This window comes from Loxodonta africana, chromosome 1 (genome assembly GCF_030014295.1).
Source record: "Loxodonta africana isolate mLoxAfr1 chromosome 1, mLoxAfr1.hap2, whole genome shotgun sequence".
Lineage (NCBI taxonomy): Eukaryota > Metazoa > Chordata > Mammalia > Proboscidea > Elephantidae > Loxodonta > Loxodonta africana.
This window is the reverse complement of record NC_087342.1, coordinates 210,850,656-210,872,154: the sequence shown is the minus strand read 5'-3', so window position 1 is coordinate 210,872,154 and position 21,499 is coordinate 210,850,656. Positions and strand designations below refer to the sequence as shown.

Below are 21,499 nucleotides of genomic sequence, written 5' to 3'. Positions count from 1 at the left end.
TCTCCCGACACTCTGGAGGGAAATTCTACCCTAAGATTAACCACAGAAATTTCACACTGATGACAAAGCTAATATGACCTTTTACAATGTGCTCAGTCCCCCCAGTCATATGCTCTCTGTTCAGTACGGAAAAAGCAGAAAATCCATCCTGAAAAGATGACTTAAGGAAACATGGCTCCAAAATTGCAATGTTCAATTTGTTCAATATGTTTCCAATAAGCTGGACCTAGCATGTGATGAAACAAAATCCATCAATAATTGGTCAAAACCATCATCATTATATGTTGTCTTTGGAAGCTATTTCAGTTGTCCAGCTGTTTGCCTTGTGTTGGAGGAGATACTAAATATAAAATGAGGGCTAAAATAGAAAATGGTGTTCTCATCCCACATTAAAGGAAGCAAAAGAGAGGAACAGATGATGATTCATGGAAACACTGTGCAGACTGAAACATGGTGGAAAGATTACGTCCCAGCGCTGGTGAGGCGTTCCTGGGATTCAGGATATAAAGCACCCTCCCCACTCTGCTGCCAGCAAGCTGATCGATTCTGTGCTTTCTTCCAGCTCATATATTCACTAGCCATTGGTTTTCTTTGGGGGATTTTTCTAATGACTTAAATCCCAATAATGAACAATTTATGCTTCATATTTTTAAAAAACCACGCATCCTTAGAGAAAGTTCAAGGATATACGCATTTGTATTCATGGACAATTTCCAGGGGCATGTACTTTCAGAGATTTTGACCAGCAACATCCCAAAGATGTGATCCAATTTTATGAGTCTTCACAGTCTAATAAAGTAAAAGTCTGAACAGGGGCTGCATTTCAATATTTATGGCATTCCCCGTCTTCTCATTAGACATTCAATTACGAGCTACAAGTTAGAATCGACTGGACAGCAACAGGTTTTTTATCTTTTTAATATTGATTCTGATTAAAGCTGGAAGATTGAAAACCAGGGGCTAGGGAAATTAACTATTATTTGACCTATGCTAAAATTTCAAGCAGATAAAAATCCTCGAAAAGCAGGCTTGGAATTGACAATTTCTCTTTTATGACTTCTATGAATGTACCATGACATATCCAGTAACCCATAACAACAATGGCAAGTAGAGAATTCCACTTCTTTCTTTAACAAACCTTCTCTCAAATGCTGCTTTCTGTCATTACTTTACCTGACATGTGACCCACTAACTCCAGGGCATGGTACATTTCCTAGAAGGAGCGGCTTGCAGACACCCCATGCAGACAAGAGCCAGCACAGCACACTACCATTTGCAATCTCAGAAATTCCAATTCAGTGCAGGAATGTCATTGTGCTAGCTTAGAAATATCATAAAGAAAAAGCAATTTTGCTGGTGCAGCAAGAGTCTTAGCTTAATCCATGCAAAATATTCTCTTCACCTTGTAAAAAATTCATGCATTCAAAAAAGTAATGAAAGTTTACCTGGATGATCCACTTTTGTTGAAGGAATGCTCTTAGAAGACATTATCTACACCATAAACATATGAATGTCTAGATCAATTCCAAGAAATAAACCAACTAGATATTCATGGTGATATGCAGTGACTCTTTGCATACCAAGTGGTTCCAAATATACCAGCAGACCCGTTGAGAACTGGCCAAGTACCAGAAGGCCACTGGGAAATCAGATGACTGAAAATCATAAAATATTATCCCATAGAAGTCAAGTCATAGCTGGCTCTATCCTTATGCTAGCTGACAAGAACCCATCTAGCCCCAAGAGTTTGTTATATGAGAAATAAAAACAACCATATATTCTTTAAAGAAAAAAAAAATCACTCTGAAAAGTAAAGTTAACCTTTGGTAGCTCAATTTCTGCATCTCCTCTTTTATTTTCTAGTCAATTTTCTTTTCTTAATAATTCCAAAGTTCCCCACATTCCAAATTGTCTCCCTTGCTATCTTCTCTCCCCCATTTCACAGTAGCATTTCTTCGGGCTAACTATTCTCCAGTGTGTTAAGAAGAAAACAATTCCTATTCATTCATAATTGACTGATAATGAGGTGAAATGACTATCTGATTTTAAGTTTGATTAAGTAAAAAAAAAAAATCATGTATTATAAGAAAAGGATATTCTGCGCCACAGAACCGCCAAGTAAGCAGACTATTGTAGATTAGAATAAGGTGCCTGTCATCAATTTTCTTACATCAGGTATCCTTAAGCAAGGGTACACAGAACTCTGAAATTTAGGCAAAACTGGGTGCATGACTCAGAGGCTGTGCCTTATTCTGGAAGAATAACTTTCCTTTGACTCTTAAAAATGCCCTTGACTCCAAGAAACTTTTAAGAACTGCTGTCCTAAGCTTCTCCAAGTTTCAGATCCTTCTTTAATTAATTTCAGAATTAACCAACTCCCTAAACACTCAAACTTTTTTTCCACAGTGCCATCATAAAGACCAGGGCATGGCTGCTCCAATGGCAAGGCAGAGGAAGTGGTGCAAGGTGGGTAGGGTCATCTATAACTCAAGTGTTTGCAATATGGGCATTTATAGATCCATTACACACCACATTCTTCACTACCTATTTCCAAAACATCAAATATTAACCTCTTCTGTTCCACTCACTTCTGCTCATATTTAATAGCCAATTTTTTTTTAATTTCCATTTTTCTTTTGGAAGAGTTTTTAATTAGGAAAGTGCTGCATGCTAACAGTTGTCTGTTAGAAGTTTATTTAGAATTTAAAAGTAGTGATTCTGTTATTTCTCGTTGAAGTTATTAAAAGATTATACCTTTTCACACCACTTACTGGCTAACAAGCACTGCAAAAAAATTCTTTACTTCCGTGTTGTTGCCAGTATTGTTCATACACATGCTCAGTGGCAGAACTTGTAGTCACAGTGAAGTCACATGACAAAACAGGGGAGGAACAAAGGCTGTTTGTACCACTTGTACTTTCAGTCTTGTACCACTTTCCAAATATTATGCTCTCTATTCTTTCATATTTGATCAGCGATTTAAACAGCAACTGCCAATAATACCATCCAATGGTTCAGAACATAAGTCCTAAATGTAACCATATGTGCTGGATGGTGCTTCTCCCTGTTTCTATGCCATTTTGTCATGTATCTTTCGTGGCAGCCTGAAATAACTGGCAACTCAATCTCCATATTTTTAAAATAAAAAGACAGAACTTTTAAACAAAATACTGTAATTTTCGCAGAAAACTGAGCTTGGTATCAAATGATATTACAGTAACATTCAGAGTTGATGATATAGACTTGGTTGTAAAATCAATAGACAAAATATTCACAAAGGTGCTGGATAAAGTCTTAAAATAGACTATGATTTTCGTAAATCTAAAAGAAGCACCCTATTTGGCACTGTGATCCATTAAACTTCAGGATATGCCGATTTTCTCAATGAAATTATAGTTAGAACCGGAGAACATCTTTACTATGGCCAGAGTGACTCACCAGTGTGGCTATTCCTCTTGAAATAGGTGGTAGAACTGGATTTAGATTTGGATGTAAGGTAGGTTGAGTTGGAACCAATGGAGCTTGATGACAAAGATTTTCCTAGATTATCAGAACTTTTCTTGATGATATTGGTAGCTGTCTTACTCCAATCTGAAAGAAATGACATCGCTCTCCATCAATCTGCTTTATGCACAATATGCTCTGCTTTGAAAGAACATCACTGCATTATTTAAGTAACTTATCTGGAGCATTTGATCTTCTGATATGCTGTCAATGGCTCAGAGAAGAGACTTACATATAAACAATATAATAAACCGAAGAAACAGATAAATTTCTTCATTTGATCCTGAATATATGTTGTTGGGAGCCCTGGTGGCACAGTGGTAAAAGCAATTGACTGCTAACTGAAAGGTTGGTGGTTTGAAACCACCAGCAGCTCCATGGGAGAAAGATGTGGCAGTCTGCTTGCCTAGAGATTTACAGCCTTGGAAATTCTATCGGGTCACTATGAGTAAGAATTGACTCGATGGCAGTGGGTTTGGTTTTATATGTTGTTTAAAATCCCACTTTAACTGTGAAAAAAAAAAAAAAACACTATGATTTTAAAAAAAAAAAGTAGCCACTGAAGGCAAAAATAAACAATAAAAGGGTAATATTTTTCCTTCAGGTATTTTTTACACAGAAAAATCTCTCTGCCTCATAATGCAATTGGGGAATCTTAAAATTTTGAAAACATGGGTATGGTATAGTGGAACTTCTTGATATCTGAGGTGTTACATCAGACATAAAACCATGGGGAAGTCATTTAACCTATCTGGACTTCATCTTTCTCCTTTGCCCAATAGGTGGGTGAGGTCTAAAGTCTTCAGATCTCTCCTAGTCCTAATATTCTAAGATTTCAACAAAGCAGCTTTACATGCTCCAACTTTATAACTTGCTACCGTTGGGACTAGATAGCTCTAATGATAAAAGACCACATGGCAAAAAGTTCCAGAGTACTTTTAGATATAAAAACAAATGAACAACATATGTTCTTTACCTGAGTTGTCAGCTAACCGAAATCTCCCACAACAGAGATGTCGCCTCCACTGTTTCTGAACATTCTCTTTCATAGCACAATGGAAGATAAATATAAATAAGCCTGTGGCAAAAGAAGATATAAATATTCAAGTCAACTGCTCCATTTTTAAAGATAAATCTTATACACTACATGGATTCATTTTAAAATTTTTACACACGAATCACTAAGAAACAAACAGCTTAAGAAAATGAATCTTAAAATATGTAGTAGAAGTTTTGATCCTTTAGAACAGATTACAAAGGCTCTAACAGAACTATAATGACAACAAATAATTACATGGCTCTGATTCTGTCTTTGCCTGTTCTGCTAAGCATTCGTTATGACTTAACATAAAATTCAAGGTGAAATAAACAATATTCACTTTAGAAAGCACTTACTATTTTCCTTATATTTGTTTTAAAATCATCTAAAAACTTCAAACGATTTAGAAGAGAAAACAGAAACACTCATAAGCTAATCATCTATTTTCAATTTGTGTTTTCTGAGCTATTTCACGTATATATTTTATTATGGTTGTAATCATAGTGTACTCGGTTGAGCCATAGAAAACTGGTATTTTTGTAGGGAAAAAAATGAATAAAAGACAACAAATTCATGTGGCTCCATCTAATATTTTTACTTCCTGACCTGCTTTAGTTTTCCAACATTTTAACACTGAAATATTTCCATATTATGGTCACTCCCAGTGCCTATAAAAAACTAATGGTATCACTTGTGCTTTGGAAGTCAACTTTTCAAGGATTTTCCTTCTGCAATTGAACTATCTCCTTGCTACCTCATCCCTCTATTCCTCTATCCTTGGCTATTCCCATTACCTTACAAACATATTCTACCGAATATCTCTGAAATACGAACCAAAAATTCCTCCCTCAACCTCCAATCTTCTTTAAGCTTCAACATCTCCATTTCCTGTTTCAATAAAACTTTTGAAATGGTTCATTTTTGCTGTTTCCACTTATTTTTTCTCAACCCACTCACAAATGGGCCACAAATGGTCTTGTAAAAATCACAGTGACTCCCATATTGCTCACTCAATTTTCCATTCCGGTTATACTAGACTTCTCCCAGCTGCACTCAACATAGTCAACCATTTCCTCATTCTTGAAATACGTTTTTTCCACCACTTTTTTTTTTTGTTGTTGTTGCAAATTTGATCAGAATTCCTTCTTGGTCTCCTTAATAAATTCCTGTGCTTTACCTTTAAATGTTGATGTGTACATGTGCTCAGTCCTTCGATCTCTTCTACAGTTACACTGTTCCACGGAGTTCTAGTCTCATGCAGGCAAATAGTGTAAGTACTATAATGCTGATTTTCACATTCATCCACACTCCCTCTTATCCTCCCCACCACCATAATTTGAACTTATGGGATGTCTTCACTTGGCCGTATCTCCTCTCAACAGCATCTCAAACCCCAGAGTCCTAAACGGAAGTCCTCTCCCTCACTACCCTCAAACCACACTTGCCCTTCTTCTGCTTCTCAAAATATCAAGCTTATTCCTGTCCAATACCTCTTTGAATGCTGTTCCTTTGATCTTTCTGTAACAGGTTCCTACTGTCATTCAAGTCTCAGGTCAATTGTTAACTCCTCAGAGAGGCCATCATTCAGCATTAATTTTTGTTTGCTTACTTTTAGCCTCCAGTCACTCTCTTTCATATACCTATTTTCTTCACAGCACTAATGAGTACCTGATACTCTTGTATTCCTTATTCATTCATTCACTGCTTTGCTTGACAGTATCTTGCTAGTAGGTAACAGGCTACTAGTTTATTATATTAAGAGAACAAGGGTTATTATAGTAGGTAATAACAGGGATGTTCATCTATTCGATGTTCTGTTGGCCGGTTCCAGAACAATGCCAAGATAAAAGCTGGAACACAACAAATTTTTTTCTTCTTAATTGTGCTTTAGGTGAAAGTTTACAGTTTAGGTTAACTTCTCACTCAAAAATTTATACACATTGTTTTGGGACATTGGCTACAATCCCCACAATGTGACAGCATACTCCCCCTTTCCACCCTAGGTTCCCTGTGTCCATTCCTCCAGTTCCTGTCCTTTCTTGCCTTCTCATCTTGCTTTTGGACAGGTGGTCTCGTATATTTGATTGAACTAAAAAGCACATCCTTCATGTGTATTGTTTTTTGTTTTACAGGCCTGTCTAATCTTTGTCTGAAAAGTGGGCTTCAGGAAGAATTTCAGTTCTGGGTTGGCAGCGTGTCCAGGGGCCATAGTTTCAGGGGTTCCTCCAGTCTCTCTCAGACCCGTAAGTCTGGTCAGTTCACGTGAATCTAAATTCTGTTCTACATTTTTCTCCTGCTCTGTCCAGGACTGTCTGTTGTAATCCCTGTCAGGGCAGTCACTGGTGGTAGCCAGGCACTATCTAGTTCTTTTGGTCTCAGGCTGGTGGAGTCTCTGGTTCATGTGGTCCTTTAGTTCTTTGGGCTAGTATTTTCCTGTTGTCTCTGGTTTTCTTCATTCTCCTTTGCTCTGGGTGGGATGGGACAAATGGATATATCTTAGATGGCCGTTCATAGGCTTTTAAGACCCCAGACACTACTCACCAAAGCGGGATGTAGAACATCTTCTTTATAAACCATGCTATGACTTTTTTTATGACGTAGTTTATAAATCTCCCCAGAGACCATGGTCATCATGCCCCAGCCCCAGCTAATCAGTCCCTCAAAGTGTTCGGATGTGTCTAGGAAACTTCTACGCTTTTGTTTTGGTTGAGTTGTGCTCATTTTTCCTATATTGTATGCTGTCCTTCACTTCACTAAAATTGACACTTGTCTACCATCTAGTTCGTGATTTCCCGTCCTCCTTCCTCCCCACCCTCCTAACCACCAAAGAATGCTTTTTTCTGTGTGTAAACCTTTTCTTGAGTTCTTGTAATAGTGGTTGTCTTAGTTATCTAGCACTGCTATAACAGACATACCACAAGTGGATGGCTTTAACAAAGAGTTTATTTTCTCACAGTCTAGTAGGTTACAAGTGCAAATTCAGGGTGTCAGCTCCAGGGGAAGGCTTTCTCTCTCTGTCGGCTGTGTAGGAAGAAGGTCCTTGTCCTTAATCTTCTCCTGGTCGAGGAGCTTCTCAGGCTTAGGGACCCCGTGTCCAAAGGACACGCTCTGCTCCTCGTGCTGCTTTCTTGGTGGTATGAGGTTCCCAACTCTCTACTTGCTTCCCTTTCCTTTTACCTCTTCAATGATAAAAGATGGTGCAGGCCACACCCCAGGAAAACTCCCTTTACCTTGGATCGGGGAGGTGACTTGGGTAAGGGTGGTGTTAAAATCCCACCCTAGTCTTCTTTAACATAAAATTACAATTACAAAAAGGAAGACAACCACAGAACACTGGGAATCATGGCCTAACCAAGTTAATGCACACATTTTGGGGGGGACATAATTCAATCCATGACAGTGATCTCATATAATATTTGTCCTTTTGTGACTGACTTATTTCACTCAGCATAGTGCCCTCCAGATTCATCCATGTTGTGAGATGTTTGCCTGATTCCTCATTGTTCTTTAGTGTTGCACAGTATTCCATTGTGTGTATGTACCATAATTTGTTTATGCATTCATCTGTTGATGGGCATTTAAGTTGTTTCTATTTTTTGCTATTGTGAATAGTGCTGCAATGAACATGCGTATGCATGTGTCTATTTGTATGATGGCTCTTATTTCTCTAGGGTATATTCCTAGGAGTGGGAGTGCCGGATCCTACGGTATTTCTACTTTCAGCTTTTTAAGGAAGTGCTGTATCATTTTGCAAAGTGGTTGCACCATTTTATATTTCCATCAGCAGTGCATATGAGGAACTCAATGAATTTTTGTTAAGTGAATTACTATAACCATGATTAATCAATCCTCTATTGTAGTTAACTGAACACATAATGTATATTTCTAATGCATTAAATGTGTTTGGGGATGGGGAGTTAAGAACAAGAGAATCCAAAAAAAACAGAAATTAAGGGGTGATAGGAATACAATGAAAATACACTTAAGGCTTAAGTTTCTGAAAAACACGTAAGCAAGTTGCTGAGGTACTTCCCTGGTGATATACTATGTCTATATAAAGGAGAGGTTTTTGTTTTTGTTTTTAATTGTGTTAAAATATATAAACATAAAATTTGCCATTTTAGCCATTTTTAAGTGTACAATTCAGTGACATTAATTACATTCACCATGTTATGCAACCATCACCACTCTCTACTACCAAAATGTTTTCATCACTCCAAACAGAAACTTGATACCCATTATGAAATAACCCCAGTCCAGCCTCCCTCCAGCCCCTGGTAACCATTAATTTACTTTGGTCTCTATGTACTTGCCTATTCTAGGTATTTCATATATGTGAGATCATATAATATTTGCCCTTTTGTGTCTGGCTTATTTCACTCAGCATGTTTTCAAGGTTCATCCATGTCATAACTTGCATCAGAACTTCATTTCTCTTTATGACTGACAAATATTCCATTGTAGGTATATATCATATTTTGTTTATTCACTGATCTATTGTTGATAGACACTTGGGTTGTTTCCACCTTTTGGTTATTGTAGTTAATACTGCAATGAACACTGTTACACAAGAATCTGTTTGCATTCCTGCTTTCAAGTCTTTCTTGGCATATAGGAGCAAGCACTTTCACCACTGCATCTATTTGTTAAACACTTCAATTGGTATTCTGTCCGTTCCTGGAGCCTTGTTTTTCACCAATTCCTTCAGTGCAGCTTGGACGTCTTCCTCCAATACCATTGGTTCTTGATCATATGCTACCTCCTGAAATGGTTGTACATCGACCAGTTCTTTTTGGTACAGTGACTGTGTATTCCTTCCATCTTCTTTTAATGCTTCCTGCGTTGTTCCATATTTTTCCCACAGAATCCTTCAATATTGCAACTTGAGGCCTGAATTTTTTCTTAGTTCTTTCAGTTTGAGAAATGCCGAATATGTTCTTCTCTTTTGGTTTCTAATTCCAGATGTTTGCACATTTCATTATAATACTTTACTCTGTCTTCTTGAACAGGTTTCACAGACAATGGTACATAAATTGGATTAAAAAATCTGACATATCTCCTCTAAAATTATGTGGTAAAGAAGTCATTTAAATGCTCTATCTCCCATTATGAATAAACGGGATAAAATTAGATAATAAGCATGAGAAATTAGAATTCTTAGTAATGAATATATTTTTAAATTCCAAGATAATATATTTATACAAATTCTTTAGCCCTGAGATAGTTTTCCATTTCCAATCAGGACAGAATTCTCATAATAGGTTATTTTACTATTTGTAGTAGCTAGCCTTTTTTTTTTTTTTTTACATGAATTTAACTTAGTCTGGCAATAATTACTGTACTAAAATTCTTTTAGAATAAAATATCCCTTTTATGGGGAAATCAGCACAACTTAACCACAGCAAAGTCACAGAAGCTTCATATACACATCTAAAGTCCCTAAGGGACCAAGTTACTGAGCTGAGAGCTGTGGATCATGGTTTTGGGGAACACCTAGCTCAACTGGCATAACATAGCTTATAAAGAAAATGTTCTACATCCTACCTTGGTGAGTAGCATCTGGGGTCTTAAGAGCTTGTAAATGGCCATCTAAGATAATCATATTGGTCCTACCCCATCTGGAGTAAAAGGGAATGAAGAAAACCAAAGGTACAGGGAAAGATTACCTAAAGGACTAATGGACCAACTACTACAGCCTCTACCAGACTGAGTGCAGAACAACTACATGGTGCCCGGCTACCACCACTGACTACTCTGAGAGGTATCATAATAGAAGGTCCCAGGCAGAGCAGGAGAAAAATGTAGAACAAAATTCAAACTCACAAAAAAAGACCAGACTTCCTGGTCTGACAGAGACTGGAGAGACCTCGAGAATGCCCCCAGACACGCTTTTAACTCAGTACCGAAATCAGTCCTGGAGTTCACCTTTCAGCCAAAGATTAGACAGCCCCGTAAAACAAACAATATACACGTAGTTCAATCATGTATATGAAACTAAATGGGCACACCGGCCCAAAAGCAAAGATGAGAAGGCAGGAAGGGATAGGAAAACTGGACCAATGGAAATGGGGACCCCAAGGTCCAGAAGGGGAGGGTGCTGACATATCCTGGGGTTGGCAACCAACGTTACAAAACTATCTGTGTATTGTTTAATGAGAAAATCATTTGCACTGTAAACTTCCACCTAAATCACAATAAAAAATAAATAAATAAAATATCCCTTTTAGAGTTCAGCCATGGAAATGTGGAATAATACACATGAAAGCACGGGAAGAAATTCTAACCACTTCAAGAAAGAGGAGCAGAAAATGTAGCAAGAAGGCAAAAGGTGTCAGATGCTAAAATGAGAAAAAAGAAGCTATTCCTTCTTTAGTTTTCAGGTTTTTTTTCCCCCATCTAATAACAGATTTTAAATTGACGGCAGTGGGTTTAATAACAGATTTTGGTGCCAGAAGGAGAACTACAATTATAAAACTTTAGAGTTCTACACTGGCATCCAAAGGAATTTGTCTTATTTCCCACTCCTGTCCCTGCTCTTTCTATCAAATTATTTATTTTCCTTTGAGGACCTTTGTATCAACCATACTGCATTTCAAAAAGTTTCTTCATAAAACCCATTGTCATCAAGTTGATTCCAACTCACAGTGACCCTACAGGACAGAGCAGAACTGCCTCATAGGGTTCCTAAGGCTATAATCTTCAGGGAAACAGACTGTCACAATTTTCTCCGAAGGAGCGGCTGGTGAGTTCGAACAGCTGACTTTTAGGTTAGCAGCCAGGTGCTTAACCACTGCACCACTAGGGCTCCTTCATAGCACCACGGAAAATTATGTTCTTCTATCTTTCTGGAAAGGGCTTTTTAAGTGGCGACCTAGGACTATGGTCTTCATGGTAGTTTTATTTAACTGATCAAGGACTAGGGAAGGCTGCCCCATAAATTTTGGAAGCTAAAATAATCCAAATGATTGAATTCACACCTAAAACTTTTACTTCATCTTAACAGAGTAGTGCTAGCTTCATGAAATCTTTTTATTTCACAAAACAGAGCTCACAATGGTCCTTTTTTTTTAGTGAATTTTATCCTGAAAAACCACCACTCTGAGGAATCTGAGTCAAAATTCCTCAGCAATCGTTTCTTCAGCTTGATAACTGCCTAGATTCTTTATTTTACCTATATGAACGCAAGTACCATGCCAGACCAATAAGAAAAACAAAACCTTAAACACACTTTAAAGAAACGCATTCCTAACCAGTCTCCTATCTCAGCCCACTCATCTCTGAATTCTTAGTGAAAGAACCATCTTTCACTAACCACAGGTATATGATCTTTTTTTTTTTTTAGACCAAGATGTGGGCTCAAGATGTCTTAATTCTGGGTACCTTTTGAAATTTTCTCATTTAAAAATAAATAACACTTTTCAATTGTGATGGGGGAAGATGGTTGCAACTATGTGGGGCAGTGAGCTTGCCCATAGGTATTATCAGGGATGGACATGTAATAAACTCCACTTTGCCAAATCCTCCTAGAGAAGCATACAGGCCAAGGCTGGTTCAGCGGAGATGGTGAAGGGACACCAAAGAGGGTGTTCTAAACTTAAGGGTGAGAAACACTGTGAAAAGTCTCATCAAGCAGCTGGATTTGATTTCTGTTATCTAGTGAAAGCACTTACATCATAACACACTCATTTAGCATATTATTTTCACTGTAGATTGTTTGGGCTTGTGTTTAATCTTGGTCTTTGTATGGGTTATTTAACTATTACTTATGAAAAAAAAAAACCAAAAAAATAATAACATCAATCCTTTGGCTAGCAATTTGGCTCCCACATAGAACTCATTCCCTTTGCTTGAGTCTGGCAATACTATGCGGCTTTCCAAGGCAGATGTAAAATAAGTAGCTAAAATGATGTTCTCAGATCTTTAACCTGATTATTGGAAGCTGAAAAAAAAAAAACTACCAGAAAGTTTCCCTTGGATATGAAAATGAATGCTAAATACAGTAAAGTTCAGGACAGCACATGCTGTCATTCTTTTACTACTCTAAAAGGTCATTTCCAAGGAGCCTAGTAGGGAAACCATTTTTTTAAAAAAGGCTGGGGTCCTCATCACCTAATGAGTTCTTTACCAACAAAAGGCCATGGACACTTTCAGCAGGGTTACATCAATAAATTCTGACAAATGGCCAGCGTCCACCTTTTCTTACCCTCAAAATGATTAAGGGATGATTTTTTTTTTTTTTTTTTAGCGATCCAGAGACATGGGAAAGGGAAAGACTGCACACATAGACAGCGGCGGGGAAGAGGGACAGAACCAGGGTAGGTAGAAATGAAGAGTGATTGGTGACTCCATAACACACCCAGGAAGACAGGGAGTTTTAGTGGGAAAATCAGTCAAGAATTAAACCAGATGCTTGTACATGTTCCAGGGAACTGATTTTTGACAAAATTGGACTAGATTACCTGTGAGCTCCCTATCAAGCTGATGTCCAAATCTCTGAACAGCTACTGTGTTCTGCTGTTCACAGATGTAGCTGGCTGACTGCTGGGCTGGGGTCTTTAAGGCTTTATGGTTCTTTATAGAAACTTCTTGATCCTCCTTTCATACTACCACAGTGCCCTTTAGAAAATGACTTCCCTGTGGCACGAAATGAATTCCAAAGAATGTTTCCAAAGGATGTTTCCCTGCAGTGTGTAAGGTCTCAGCCAGTACGATGTCAAATGTTAGGGGTGAAAGGTGATTTATCCCTCTTCCTTGTTGCCAATTCAGTGTGTGTCCTGTAGACGTGATTATGGCACAGCTAAACTTTCATGAGGCTCCTAACTCCAACTTCTTGTGGCAAGGGAGGTTAGTTGACATTTAACATATTTTACACTTCATCATTTGTTTAAATTTTCTTAGCTTACCAGCAGGATTAAAATCATAATCGTGATAAATGAATTTACCTAAATAAATTTTGTTGAATAAGGAAAGAGACTGTATTTTCCTTTATTCACTAAATATATATTTACTAACTTCTTTTTAATGGAAATATTCACTTCCTAGAAACTTTGCAATAAAAAACTGAAAAGGCAGTAATTTGTTTTACTTTTCTGCTTTAGCCTTGACCTCTAATAATGTGCTTTTCTATTTTCATATATGCTCTACTGTAAACATTACATTGTCAGAATCTAACTGATCTTGGGCAGGTCATTAACTTTTCTTAACTTCAGTTTTTTTCATCTATAAAATGGAGAAAATACTCGCTTTCTCAGGTCTCTACTTTTCAGATTTGCTGCAAGAATTAAATCAGATCACAGATGTATATGAAGGTGCCTTGTAAACCACAATCGATCTGACAGCAACTCGTTTGACTTCTTTTATATATGTATATGAAAATATATATATGTATTTTAATTAAAAAAAAATGTATGGAAACCCTGGTGGCATAGTGGTTAAGTGCTATGGCTGCTAACCAAAGGGTTGGCGGTTCGAATCTGCCAGGTGCTCCTTGGAAACTCTATAGGGCAGTTCTACTCTGTCCTATAGGGTTGCTATGAGTTGGAATCGACTCGATGGCACTGGGTTTGTTTGTTTTTTATTTTTTAATGAAAATATATGTTTGCATTTATTTTTATACATACATTTACTATTATTTTATTTGCAATAGAGTCAGTTTTGACTCATGGCAACCTCATGTATGCCAGAGTAGAACTGTGCTTCATGGGGTTTTCAGTGGCTGACTTTTCAGCAGCAAATTGCAGGCTTTTCTTCTGAGGCACCTCTGGGTGAATTCAAATGCCTCGCCTTTCAGTTACCAGCTGAATGAATTAACCACTGCACTACCCAGGGACTCCTTTTTAATATATAGACTATATATATTTATGTATCTGTACAAGTACATGTGGATATAGACACACATATATTTCCAAGAATCCTGAGATTTTTAACATGTTAGAACCAATTTTTTAAAGAAATAAATGAGAAAAGAAATCTGCTATCAAAAGCAACTCATCTGATATGCCGTGACGTCAGTGTAGACTTGTCAGCCCACAGAGCCTACACCTCTATAATACTGCAGAGTGACTCACGGTATTCATAAGTAAGACCCTCCTGATATTTAGATGCTCATCTTCAAGCTAAATCTGAGAGAGATGAAAACTTGTTGGGCCTAGAGTTAATTTTCAGAATATTGTTTAACATTCCAAATCTTTTGACTATTGCCAGTTTTATAATGATAGGCTTCAATTAACTATGATACTACATTAACAAGAACTTTTATCCTGATCATTCTAGAAAAATGAGTGTACTTTAACATCCAAAACCAATGATGAGTGTTTTAGTAGTGGCATATTTCCTAAATTTCTCTTGACTCAGTTCACGTCTCCCAAGCCCCCTCATCCCCACCATGGTCTAAAACACCACATCACTATCTCGGACCTGGGCCACTACAATATCCTCTTTTCTCTACAACCACTTTTGGGCTGCTCTAATCCATTCTTCACACTGTGTCCAGCTTCATCTTTACAAAGGAAAACCTGATGTCGCTCTACATACCTAAGACCTTTCAAGCACTTCCCACTGCTCTTACAAAGATCTAAGTATGGGGCCTTCACAGTGTAGCCCTGGCTTCCCTCTTGCACTAACTCCTTCTGCTACTCTTCTGCTCATTTTCTGATCTTTGTCTTAATGCCCTGAACACATGCTGTCATCACCAACTATAGTAAATTTTGCATAGGAAATGTTCTTGACCCGAAATATTCTTTTTCCCACTCCTACTCCCATCTTTCACCTAGTTAATTCCTATTCTTTCTTCAAATTTCAGCTCAGACATCACACGGGCTTTCAATATTCCCAGGCAGTTTTTATATTGTGATGTATGTGATTAACATCAGTCTCCCCACTAGATCATAAGCTTCATGAGTTCAATGGACCACATCAACTTTTTGCTGGAATACAGAATGTCAGAAAGAAAGAAAGAAAGAAAAAAAAAAAAACCAGATACTATCCAGTTTACCTAAATACTACCTGAATTCATTTTACATTCACTGAATTACTTCTTTAAATTGTCTAAGTTCTACATGCTTCTTTTAATAAAACAATACTTCTTACAAAAATAAAGCTTCTTTTGGAAGGTTCAGAAAACTCACCAGCAAAAAAACCATTAAGTGACTTTGAGTAGCATCCTGAGAATTTTTTTTGTAAAGGCCTGGCCAGTAAGCAATTGTCAGTAGACTCATGAGCTCTGTATCACTGCATTTTAAATTTCCCTTTTTTTTGTTGTTTTGGAGGTGTTTTAAATATCACTGATGTGCAGAAATCTGTTCTGAATTTATACAATTTAAAGTCAGTCTTAAAACTCAGTGATTTATGAAGAACTCTGACTTGATGATGGTTTACAAAATTTTTCCCTCCTGAAGGAGACCCATGCTGGGAAAAATAAAACATCCCAATTCTCATGAATGGAAACAGAGCTGAACAGACGACTGTAGCTGTTGAAGGTTACAGAAACTGCCAGGAAATTCTAAAAGCAAAAACAGGGTTGGGCTAGTTGACCCATGTGCCTTTCATATATAATACTGACATATAAAACCATGGAATTTCTAATGTTAATGGACATTTTTGTTAATATTTAGGCACTTTTATATTGTATATTATAGAAGAGGTTAGATAGAGAAATAATCACTTTAAAAGGCTAGATCCCAATTAAGATGTATTCATATGCTACATACACAGTTTCCACCTTTGGGAGGTATCACACACACCTATTACTGTGGTGTCGATTCCGACTCATAGCGACCTTATAGGACAGAGCAGAACTGCCCCACAGGGTTTCCAAGGAGCAGCTGGTGGATTCAAAATACTCACCTTTTGGTTAGCAGCCGAGCTCTTAACCACTGGGCCACCAGGGCTCCTCTGGAGGAATACATGACATTTATTGTCTTATTTATTGAAGACAATGAGCCCACATCTTTCCTCTGTTATGAGAGAATGAACCTGAGTGAAATCTGCTGAATTAATGGTGGCAAAAATAGTTAAGCACTTGGCTGCTAACCAGAGAGGTTTGCAGTTCAAACCCACCCAGTGGCTCTTCAGGAGAAAGACCTGTAGATCTGCTTCTATTAAGATTATGGCCAAGAAGACCCTACGGGGCAGTTCTAGTCTATCACGTGCGGTTGTTATAAGTCAAAATTGACTCGACCGCATCTAATTGCGTAACAACATGCCAGAGGAGTCTCAGGTTGGATTTAAGGGCATTCCTGAAGTCTCTCCCTCTCTTCATCCAGCAATCAAGTCATTCACTTAATAAACAATTTTTGAGTGCCCACTACATTACAGATTTTTTGCCAGAGGTCACAGACTAGTTGGGGACCAAGGAGGATAAGCAGATAGTGCAATACAAAGCAAAAAACACTTCACCGAAGGTAACTACAGACTTTTCTTAGAACACACCTGTAGGGGACACCCACATAGGCACTCATTTGATAAGTAGTCCCAGTGTCATCTTTCACACTTTCTACCCCAGCTCAGATATGTTCAGCTTTTATCAGCTCTTCCTTTCCCACGTACCCACAAGTGCAGGACCAGTAGCTTCAGTTAAGCTGGCAGTACTGCCCTATTCAGAAATATTCCAAACATTCATTTTTTTTTGGAGTGTTGGCTTCATGGTACCCCTAAACATTAGGGAGTTTTATCAACATCATACAGTATATTCAATACCTTAGAGAATATCATTTAATTAAAAAAAAAATCATTCATATTCATTTAAGCTTAAAAGATAATTCCATTACGAAGTATACTAGGAACCCAGGATCATGAAGAGGGTACAGGGCTAGGCAACATTTTGTCCTGTTATACACGAGGTAGTCACGAATTGGCACTGACTTGAGAGGAACTAACAACAAGGGTACATATATGGAATCAAAAGCATGACAGTAAGATACTTGAAGAAAGCCTTTTATTTTTGTAAAAAACAGGCCACTGGCAAATGTTTGTTAAACTGTTGAACTAATTTCCATATCTCATGAAAAAAATGAGAGTTTTGAACTAGAGTAGTTATTTAACTCCAAGAGCCAAGTGATCAAGGTGAATTACTTCTGCCCCTGAATTGGAGTCTAAAAATTCTTCCGGTCAAGGATGGTAAACCTACATGGAAAAAGTTTCCATGTATAGCACCAATACCCAGCCAAACTGTGAAGAAGGTAAAAATTGTCTGTGCATCCCTTTAAACCCCCTACTGGGCTCTCAGCTAGATACTTCTCTGGGTCATATTCACTCACACAACAAGTAATTATTGAGTGCCCACTATCTGCTCTGAAGTGTTCTAGGCATTTGGGATACATCACTAAGGGAAAAACAAAAATGAACCCTGGCATTCTGCCTCATTTATCCAAAAACATTTTATATATCCAACCATCCATCCATCCATCCATCCAACCATCCATCCGTCCATCTGTCCATGCGTCTGCCCACCTGTCCATCTGTCCGTCCATCCATCCATCCATCCATCTCTATCAGTGTGTACCAGAAACTATGCTCAACACCTGGAATAGTGATATAGAAACTTAGCATGGCATCTGTCCAAAAGGGAACCTGTTTGCAAATACATTAAAATTAGCAGAAAATTCTCAGATACCACTTATCTTACCTTGTAATGAGTTGAAGATGGAGAAGAGGTACATGAAAGGGACATTTAAGGGTCCCCAGGCAAAGAAAGCAAAGCCCCATGTCATGCCCAGCAGGAACGTCAGGCTAACCACACTGCGCAGGTTCCTCAAAACCTCTTCCCTCAGGGTCCGGTTGCTTCTCTTGCCATTCCTCCCACAGATCTGTACCATGACTACAATGAACATGGCAACATTCAGGAAAAACATGACTCCAAAATATCCAGCACAGGTCACATAAAATATGACTGGATCCTGAATCCAACAGCTGAAAACAGGAGAAGAAACACAAAAGAAAAAGATTTATTACCATGTTCTGTTTACCCAAGACTTTTCCTTGCTTATACTACTGCAGATTTCATGACTAGGGTTCTCTCAAATGCCTTTAGAAGTTAAATTTGCTTCCCTGGGTCTTAGTTTCTTTTCCAATCATTTTTCTTTCTTTTTTTTTTTTTGATGACCTTTTTTTCATCTTATTAACTAGTCATTTAAGCCAAGAGTTAAAAGGAAAACTAGGTGGCTTCTTTAATTCTAACTAGGTGTAAACGTTAACTGGTTCATTCCAAGCTATTTCTAACCCTCTTTTCTCTTGTGTGTCTGTAGTCTAAAGAATGAGAGAGCTAAGTGCTCATTTCCCCAGCCCCTTCTGAATTTACACGTGACCATGTGACATTGTTCTAGAAAATGACATGAAAAAAGTCTCCTAAAGGCTTTTCGGGAGAGCTATTTTTGATGGAAGGAGCCCTGGTGGCTCGGTGGTTAAGTGCCCGACTGCTAACAGAAGGTCAGCAGTTCAAACCTACCAGATACTCTGCAGGTCAAAGATATGGCAGTCTGCTTCTGTAAAGATTACAGCCTTGGAAACCCTATGGGTCAGTTCTACTCTATCCTATGGCATCGCTATGAGTCAGAATCAACTTGAGGGCAACGGGTACTTCTGATGGACTTGGCTGGCAAAGTCTTTATTCCCTCTCCTGCTTCAAACATGAAAGCAAAGCTCCAGAGTTGCAGCAGTGAGATTTTATGTCCATGAAAAGAGACCAAGAGAGCTGCAGAACTACTGGCCCCAACATTTCCAGCCACAAAATCTATGTAACTAGTTGCCTACATCCATGTCCTTATCGTGTGAGGAAAGTAAATTCCTACTTACTTAAGCAACACGTACTTGTGGGTTCTATTACTGGAGACAAATTACCTTTTATTAACATAGTTGGTCCAGTTGAGCCAAGATTTTCATACAGAACTATGCTATTCTTATACTGAAACTTCTCATGTAAAATTAAAAATTTTACATTGATTATAGTGTCCTTTACAGACGAAAAAGGATATATTTGACATTTGGAATGATATGGAGATCAGGTAAGAGATGAAAGTAATTTTAGAACTGTACTATGTGTAATGTGTGCTATGAGTAAAGTTGACTCATACTGTAATTTGCAGATCTCCCAGTTCCTAATTAATGCCATGGAAGCTCTGACCTAAAAAAAAGCCCACTGCTGTCAAGTCGATTCCGACTCACAGTGACCCTATAGGACAGAGTAGAACTGCCCCATAGAGTTTCCAAGGAGCGCCTGGTGGATTTGAACTGCTGACCTTTTGGTTAGCAGCCGTAGCTCTTAACCACTACGCCATCAGGGTTTCCACGTGAAATCTTAGGTGTCTCAAAAATTACATGAATTATTTAAGGCAATTAAATTGTTTAAAATTCCATTGTAAATGGTCATCATTTGGGGTAATACCTTCCACAGTGGAACATGGCTTCCATGAAGGAAAAAGATGTGTCTTGAATATCGTTGGCTCCTAGGACCTAACATGATTGTTGGCATATAAACACTCAATACATGAGAGTTGTTGATGACACAGTAATTTAATACATACTACTGTAATGTCCTGTAATTGTTGACTAACACAGCTTTTAAATCCCCTTATTTAGAATGTGTTAACTAACTACTACTATTAAAATAGCTCATGAGAAAGGTTTCCAAAATAATACTGCTTGTCCCTGGAGCTGAACTTTCTTTATACATGGAAGTCTCCTGGAATCCCTAATCAGGATCTCTTGTTTTCTCCTAGATCTTGTGGTGTCTTTTTAGTGCTACATTAGAAATATAAAAGAAAGGAAGGCCATGAGGGAATGGGGTAGATTGGATAAAAAAGTCTTATCAATCTATGAAGTGTGCATAAAAATGTGGCACCACTGATCTGGTCTCAGGATAAGCTCTTCATTCAGTAATTCAATCAATCAACAAAAATTTATTGAGCATTTACCCTGCATTAGATAAAATATGAGAGACTGCCAAAAAATGAATATAAAACTTTAACTTCAATGGTATCATAGTCTGATGGTAACTTTACAAATTATTCAGGAACTCACTGATTTCTACATTCTCTGAGTTTCTACAGAGCACTCAAATTGGCACTGAATCCCTCACTGTCAGGAACTGCTATTTAACTCTCTTGAAGACGTGTGTGGGTTTGAGGAAGTAAAAATATTATGGAAAATCCCTAAATAGAATGGGTCTTCTGAGGCTGGAAGATAAATCTTAGGCTTCTTCTGAATTTTCCCAGATGGCATAGTACAATGCTAATATGGAAAAGTAGCTCAAGCATGTTCAGGGCATTCATTTGAATTAATCTGTGGTGTTGCGGAGACCTTGGGAAAGTCATGCAAACTAACTTCAACTTTTTTAAACGAGAACTTCACTGCTGCCATGGAAAGTTATATCAAATGTTAGGAAACACAGGACGCTTACCCATCACAAATACATTCCCTATGAGCTTTTATTACTTACAATTCATCACCTTGTTCTTTTCCATAACTTTCTTTTCCGTAGACTTCATTTTGGTTTCTGCTCGCAAGGACAACTGATACCACTAAGGCAGGCAAACCTGTTGTGAAGAGACCATGATGTAAACAACTCTGCTAAAGCCGCTGGAGCAGCTTTACAAGGCTGATAAGGGCAAGGGGAAAAATGAAAGAAATATACTCCATATAACACAATTACATATTTCTTAGAAATGGCAACTTGATTAAGAACAACAAAAACAAAATTCAATTGTAATTCAACTCTAATCGGCAACAATTAAAAAAACAAAAACAAAAACAACCCAAGCTCTTAAATGACAGATATTGAGTTATTCTGTTTGCTTACTGGTACCCACTAGAGAATCCAGAGCCAGATTTAAGTGGAATCCAGCCCTAGAGAATGTGGCTTCCTCTATGTCCTGTCAGATTGCCAGAGTTCAGGCAGCTAAGGTAAGCAAAATAAGGCAGCTTCTTTGCCCCTTTCTATATAATGAAAAATCTTTAGAAAAA

At 37.9% G+C, this 21,499-nt stretch overlaps 1 protein-coding gene across 8 annotated transcripts in view; it reads right to left on the bottom strand.

Annotated features, from left to right (window-relative positions):
• The window catches only part of ADGRG6 (adhesion G protein-coupled receptor G6), a 163,038-nt gene that overhangs the window by 4,471 nt on the left and 137,068 nt on the right, over positions 1-21,499 (bottom strand). For 5 of the 8 annotated variants that reach the window (XM_010588714.3, XM_023553043.2, XM_010588758.3 and 2 more), the window contains 4 exons: positions 20,976-21,072; positions 18,168-18,451; positions 4,481-4,582; positions 3,439-3,591 (listed from right to left, as the gene is read on the bottom strand). In XM_010588714.3, the coding sequence (XP_010587016.1) occupies positions 3,439-3,591; positions 4,481-4,582; positions 18,168-18,451; positions 20,976-21,072 (636 nt within the window). Of the gene's footprint in view, positions 1-1,445; positions 1,492-3,438; positions 3,592-4,480; positions 4,583-18,167; positions 18,452-20,975; positions 21,073-21,499 lie in introns of all 8 variants that reach the window. The other 3 variants (XM_023553106.2, XM_023553184.2, XM_023553220.2) reach the window with 1 other exon arrangement.